This window comes from Amphimedon queenslandica, unplaced genomic scaffold, assembly GCF_000090795.2.
Source record: "Amphimedon queenslandica unplaced genomic scaffold, v1.1 AMPQUscaffold_11867, whole genome shotgun sequence".
Classification (NCBI taxonomy): Eukaryota; Metazoa; Porifera; class Demospongiae; order Haplosclerida; family Niphatidae; genus Amphimedon; species Amphimedon queenslandica.
Window position 1 is genome coordinate 5,570 of NW_003547893.1, and position 7,203 is coordinate 12,772.

At 35.2% G+C, this 7,203-nt stretch overlaps 2 protein-coding genes across 2 annotated transcripts; one reads left to right on the forward strand and one right to left on the reverse strand.

Annotated features, from left to right (window-relative positions):
- Positions 1–361: 361 nt before the first annotated feature.
- Positions 362–1,819, reverse strand: LOC109588776 (uncharacterized). Its single transcript, XM_020004892.1, has 5 exons — positions 1,782–1,819; positions 1,421–1,614; positions 729–806; positions 577–651; positions 362–531 (listed from the first exon to the last, which is right to left on the reverse strand). The coding sequence occupies exons 2-5, from the start codon at positions 1,606–1,608 to the stop codon at positions 408–410; spliced, it is 465 nt and encodes a 154-aa protein (XP_019860451.1). The 5' UTR covers positions 1,609–1,614; positions 1,782–1,819; the 3' UTR covers positions 362–407.
- Positions 1,820–4,372: 2,553 nt separating this feature from the next.
- Positions 4,373–7,190, forward strand: LOC100635369 (protein-glutamine gamma-glutamyltransferase K-like; the record flags this gene model as incomplete). Its single annotated transcript, XM_003390769.2, has 9 exons — positions 4,373–4,685; positions 4,864–5,038; positions 5,185–5,303; positions 5,359–5,466; positions 5,522–5,708; positions 5,937–6,075; positions 6,431–6,572; positions 6,627–6,990; positions 7,071–7,190. Coding segments are annotated over exons 1-9 (1,360 nt in total), but the record flags the coding sequence as incomplete, so codon positions are not given.
- Positions 7,191–7,203: the final 13 nt, after the last annotated feature.

The following is a 7,203-nucleotide window of genomic DNA, read 5'->3' on the forward strand; positions in this document are numbered from 1 at the left end:
CTGTTATTATTATTGTTCATAATTATTTTAAAATCATAATTTTAAATATTCAAAATATTAATTTTTTCAAAAAATTAAAATAGTAATGAATGTTTAAAGAGTGAAGGAAGAGTTGTTGTTTATTATGGTAATGTGGTATTATTAATATTGTTCATTATTTAATATGGTAGTTGTTTATTTACTTATTCTTTTATTTGTTCATTCTTTTGTTTGTGGTATTCAGTCTCATCTTTTATTTATTACTTTATTTTTTATTACTTTATCATTTTTCTATTATAATTATTTTCTATTATGCTATTCATTTCTAATAAATAAGTATTATTATTATTATTATTATTATTATTATTATTATTATTATTATTATTATTATTATTATTTTTGTTATTATTATTATTGTTATTATTATTTCAGTCATCATGAGTCACATCAGCTAGGTATGAACTGACTTGATATTGTGGAGTATATTTTGACATTATCTTCTCTGCCTCTATTGTCACCTCATTCCTCTGCTTTAGGAGCTTCTGAGTCTCACTGGAAAATAAATAATAAAATAATAATAAACAAATAAAATTATACTTTCTTATATTTCTTCTGGCTACTTTATTCTCTTGAACAGCTTCACTGACTTGTTGCTGATACATTAATAGCTGTCTATTAATCATTAATAATAATAATAATAATAATAATAATAATAATAATAATAATATTTAATAATGATGATGATTTACTTTTCATATGCTTCATTTCTTTTTTCTGAAAGTTTTTTTGAATTTCTGAGCAGTTCTTTAAACGTCATTGAGGGAGGTCTGTATTAAATAACAGCACATCAATATGTATCAGAAAATGTAATAAAAATTTGAGGTGATTTTGGAGCCATTTTTTGAAAAAACCATGAGCTATAGCCTTGGGTATTTTTCAGAATTTTGCCGTTTTCTTAAAATGGCCGTAACTTGAAAAATTGAAGTCGGAATCAGCTTAAACTTTCTACACAGCATAAAGACATCAATATGTATCAGAAAATGTAATAAAAATTTGGGGTGATTTTGGAGCCATTTTTTGGAAAAAACCATGGGCTATATATAGCCTTGGGTATTTTTCAGATTTTTGGCATTTTCTTAAACTGGCTGTAACTTAAAAAATTGAAGTTGGAATCAGCTCAAACTTTCTACACAGCATAAGGACATCAATATGTATCAAGAAATGTAATAAAAATTTGGGGTAATTTTGGAGCCATTTTTTGGAAAAAACCATGGGCTATAGCCTTGGGTATTTTTCAGATTTTTAGCGTTTTCTTAAAATGGTCATAACTTGAAAAATTGAAGTTGGAATCAGCTCAAACTTTCTACACAGTATAAGTACATCAATGAATGTAGTACAGTATACATGCAGTTCATGTTAGGATGAGTCATAAAACTCTTACTGCTGTTTCTTTATTTGTGTCCTTCCCATCACCAGTCCTGTATAAGTAGCACCAATACTATCACCTGCCCCTCCTCCTCCTCCTGTTGGTTCCTTGAGTCTCTTCATGAGTAGGTGATGCTGGAACAGTGGGCTCTGTGAGCTGTTGATGAACTGGACACACTCAAACTCAGGACCTGGTCCTATCATGGCAGCCTACACACACACACACAGTGTTAATACTGCAACAACTAATGGACACTAATGATGTACATGTACTGTACACTGGTACTGTATGTCAAATAGTGCATACATCATTAGATGTACTGCTACTATTAAACTAGGAGATTATACTCACTAACAGTACTTGTACATGTGCTCACTTCTTCTTTTGGTCTTTCTTCATGTTTTCTTAAAGGTGCTTGTTGGACTCGCGTAGGCGGGTACTAAGCAGTTGGGTTGTCATTACCCGAGACCGTAGGCGTTGTTACCCGAGACCGCGTAGGCGTTGTTACCCGAGACCGCGTAGGCGTTGTTACCCGAGACCGCGTAGGCGTTGGTCGAGGGTAAAGCAGTCGTCCTGTCTGTGTGTTCGCTTTGACCTCCACTTTTGAGCTGACACTGCTTTCTTGTCTTGTCCTGGAGAGTCTTATAATCAACACTAACTCTAGAAAAAGTTATTCTCCGTCTTGGGAATCCTTGATTTGTCTTTTCCGTGGTAAAAGAAGCTGGCAAAGTCGCTAAACGTAGTCGGCTCTCCTGCAGCTCTTTCGTAGTGAAAGCAAAAGAGCAACAGGGCAGATAAAACAATAAAGCAAAGCCTCATCTTTCATTAATATGAGAGGAATTGCTCCAATCTTCTTCGTTTTAAAGATATGATAGCCCAAACTTTCATACCTTGTGAGTTTAGACGAGGCTCTCTTCTCCCGAGGTAGCGGCCAGAGTCTTTTAACATTAGGGACTAGATAGCAGTTTGTATGCAACAAATAGAGCCTAACAAATGTATGCTAAACTTTATGAAAGTCGAGAAAAACCAAAGCTTTCTTCACCACTTAGGGCCATGTGCCACCATTTACTATGTGTGGGGGTGGAGCATGGCTTGATTGAGCATGAGCCACACTTTCATTGCAGCCACACCTTTACATTGCTGCAGCTAGCAGCAGTGCAGCAAATATGCTGGAGCTCTTTGTCTAAAAAAACAAAAAAAATCTCTGTCTGTCTAAAACATTCACTAAGTTTTAATAAATCTAGTACATGCTGAAGCTTCTTCTCTGTCTCAAAACTTTGACCAATTATTTTCTCTTAATTTATTAAAACTGTTACATACAGATTGTGTCGAGGGTACGCACTTTAGTGCTCTCGTTCTGTCATTCTGTCCACACAGTTTAATTGATTTGTAAAAAAATTATCTTTTTGTTTGAGCAGTCTAGAGCTCTATTCCTTCTTCTAGCAACAGATAAAGTTGCTTTCTTTCATCTAGCTATGCTCTTGTAGCATCCCGTGGCACCAAAAGCTGTGAACTGCTAAACCAGGGGACCTCTCTCCAGGTGAGAGCTCGTGTTTCACTCTACAGGGCCGAGATTTGCTTCAGAGGTAGAAAATCCCATCTAACGAAAAAGAAAAAGAACGATTTTGTCCTAACTTCGTTGTTTGTGAGTTACAGTTGCTCAAAGTTTGTGATTTAGCCTCTTCGAGAATTTTTCAGGCGACACTGCGGGAAGCAGGAGCAACCAAACTCTCTCAGTCTCTTTTAAATATCTATAAAAATTTTCTGTGCCAACTCTTTCTTGGAATAGAGCTTCAGATGCTAAAATAAATTTCAGCTTTTCTTCTTTCTCCTACCCATGTGCCATGATTTAGTTATAGTTAGTTGTTGACCACACCCATAGGTTATTTTAATTATCATTATAGACCACCCTAGGCGTGAATTGGAAAAGTTATGAATTTCATTAATTTTATATACGGTATCTGCCCACACATTATAATTGGCCGCCATTTTGGTTGGCAAGTTTATTATGGAAGTCAATGGAGGCACGAAGAAAATGCCTCACTTACCTGCTGTAGCTCTATCAATAGCTAAAAAGCGCTTGTTATAAGAAAGAACAGCTGCCTATAAGCTTCTCCTGTCAAGGATTTGGTCAAATTTGCTCCAGAATTCTTAATACAGGTTTGTTTTTATGCCGGCCCGTTTGTTCTCCATTGAAAGTTGCCAACCAAAATGGCGGCCGAAATTTATTTCATCCTAAACCACGCCTTACAACCGTAAAAATTTCTAATAATCTTCCTACGCATTCGATTCTCGCCTAGGGTGGTCTATAACTATGCAGTCCATAATAATAATTTTTTTCAAATTGCTTAAAATATCACAGTACAAGTAATACATATCACTCAAGTGAATTCCAGCAGGCGAGTCCATGCACCATAGTGCTTCATAATCCTTTGGCAGCTCCACCAACTGCAATTAAAAGGTAATGTATACAATATACAGTACACATATTAATATACATGTACATGTATATTAAACATGTACAATGTATAATATTGGTTTAATTCTGTTGAGTTACTTTGGAGTGGCTGGTGAGGTGGTTTCTTGGTTGGTTTCTTCAACATGTGTAGTTTATAGCTTGGATCAAGTGCTTCCATTGTCCAGCACTTCCAGCAACCAAGAGGACATGGAATACCTTTAGAATAGAGGATTTACATATACATGTACATATACATGGATTGCTTGTCACATTTATCCACTGTAAAAGATCTAGTGAAATTGTGCAATCATTTCAAAAGGATTAAGGATGTGACATCATATGACATTCAGGAAGTTAGATTATTAATTGGTCAACCCACAATGCCATGGCAACTTTTTAATGAAAGTAGCAGCCCACTTTGATTGGATATTGTGTTTCACATGTAAAATAAAATTTTTGGAAGGGGTCATCCTTGGCCCCACCCCACAATTTATTTCCAGACTCTTACCTGTTGTCCATTCATAAATGAAGTTGCATATTTTGTGAAGAAAACTCTCTTCGTGGAATTTCTTAACTGATTTAGGACATGCTTGACAGAATATTGCAAATACTCCTTGAGATAGACAACTTGGATAATTCTACAAGAGAGAGGGGGGAGAGAGTATTATTATTAAATTGTTTTTGTAGATTAACTTGAAATAATTTATCTTTGATTTCACTCGTAGAATAAAGAAGAAATAATTGTGAGAATTGTTCAGCCATTATTGTGTAGAGGTGATCCTGTTTTGGAAATCAAGAAGACATTATTAATGGAAAATGAAGGTAGGAAATAAACTGTTATTATTGTTGTTGTTATTATTGCTTGTTGTTGTTTATTGTTTTTATCAATGGAAGGAAATAAATTATTACTATCATTATTATTATCAAGAGTATTATTATTATTATTATTAAATCAAATAATGTTGTTATTATTTTGTTGTTGTTTATTGTTGTTGTTTAGGTTGTTAGTTCAACTAATGGTGAGGTACGATACAGGGTCCACACTCCGCCCGATGTACCAGTGGGCAGTTACCGGTGTCATGTCCATGTCCCTCTCGGGAAGAACAAGTCAAAAGGAGAACGAGTTTGGGAGGACAAGAAAGAAGTAGTGTTCCTCTTTAACCCGTGGAATAAAGGTATGTCTGTACATGTACATGTATTATTAATGAAGTATAATTGTTTTTATTTAATTATACATGTATTATTATTTAATTATTATTAATGTATTTATGTGAGGTTAATTAATTATTCATTATTATTAAGACCACACCCCTCCCATTAGATGATAGTGTCTACCTACCAAATGAGAGGGAGAGGAATGAGTACATTAATAATGAGACTGGATTGATATGGGCGGGGACTCACGACAGTACTTTCACGTGGCCTTGGAACTTTGCACAGGTACAAACAAACAACAAGTTGTTTATTATTATTGTTGTTTGTTGTTGTTTATCAGTTTGAGGTGATAAGTCTTGAGACAGTGTTGTACATGTTGGATTCATGGAGGTTAGGATCTGACGCTAGGCGGAGTCCAATTCATGTTACGAGATGTTTAGCAAATATGGTAATAATAATAATAATGATAATAATAATAATAATAATAAATGATTAATTGATAGGTTAATAATAATGATGGTGACAATGGAGCGTTGATTGGTCTATGGTCCTCCAATGATGATGATTATGCTGACGGCACTAGCCCCACCTCCTGGAGTGGATCTGAAGCTATTCTAACCCAGTACATGAGTGAGAAGAAACCAGTTCGATACGCTCAGTGTTGGGTGTTTGGAGGGACTCTTACCACAGGTAGGCTATTGGGAATTTTAGTGGTGGAGTAAAATTTAGTAAATTGCACTAAATTTTTGGTGATTGGCCGTTTAAATTTATGGTTAAGCATGATCATGATGGTTCAAAATAGCCATTGTTGAATGACCCAAATTTGACAAAATTTACTCCTTCAAAATTATATGATAGTTTTTTTTTATTTGTTTGTTTGTTTGTTTGTTTGTTTGTTTGTTTGTTTGTTTGTTTTAGTGTTGAGGACTATTGGTATTCCTTCTCGTCCAGTGACTAACTTTGAATCAGCTCATGATGCTGATTTCAATAGAGCTATAGATTACTATTTTGATAGAAATGATAAGATGATTGAAGATAAGAGCAATGACTCTATATGGTAAGGGAACAATAGCCAGTAATCTTTATTAATGCATATACATGTACTTACATATACAGTATGTTGTGTAGAAAGTTTGAGTTGATTGCAATCTAAAATAGATTTTTAAAGTTGCTCAAAAAATAGGCAAAAGTCCTTGTAATAGTACAGGGACTTTGACCAAATTTCGTCAAAAATGGAAAGAAGAGAATTCTATATTTTTATTACATTTTCTGATACATATACATGTTCTTATGTTGTGTAGAAAGTTTGAGCTGATTCCGATCGAAATCGGATTTTTTATGAATTTTTAAAATCACTCAAAAATTGTCCCAAAGTCCATACTTTATCTATGAGGTATTCCTCCATTCATTAGGAACTATCACGTGTGGGTGGAGGCTTGGATGACCCGCCCTGATCTTGACGGGGACTATGGCGGCTGGCAAGCAGTTGACGCCACACCACAAGAACTCTCACCTCACTCCCGTACCATGGTCGTAGGCCCCGCCTCCATCCAGGTACGTAACCACACTTCCAAATAAGGCAATAATTAACATGTGCTACATGTATAGGCTGTCAAGGACGGCAAGGATCTCAAGTATGATAACGAGTTTGTGATTGCGGAGGTTAATGCTGATATAAAATATCACGTTGAGAAATCAGACGGTTCTTTTGCTGTTGTCTCAAGACATGAGACTAAAGTTGGTAAGCACATCAGTACGAAGGCAGTTGGAAGAAACTCAAGGGAAGATGTGACGTCTCATTATAAATACCCTGAGGGAAGTGCCTCTGAACGGGCAGCACTGATGGGTGGGAGGGGCCACGAGGAGGAGGAGAAGGGAGCTGTTAGTTTCTCAGCTAAATTGACCTCAGGACGGAGAATTGGAGAAGATTTGACTTTTGGAGTTACTGCTAAGATTAACTCACCAATTTCAAGTAATAATGATGTTGTTATTATTGTTGTTGTTGTTGTTGTTTTTGTTGTTGTTGTTGTTGTTATTATTATTATTATTTAGGTAATATTAATGTGACTGCTGTTTTTGAGACCACCACATACACTGGAGTAGTTGGGAAAGAAATCAAGAAATCAAAATCAATCTTAAGTAAACCAATTACATCATACATTTATTTTATTATTAAAATTATATA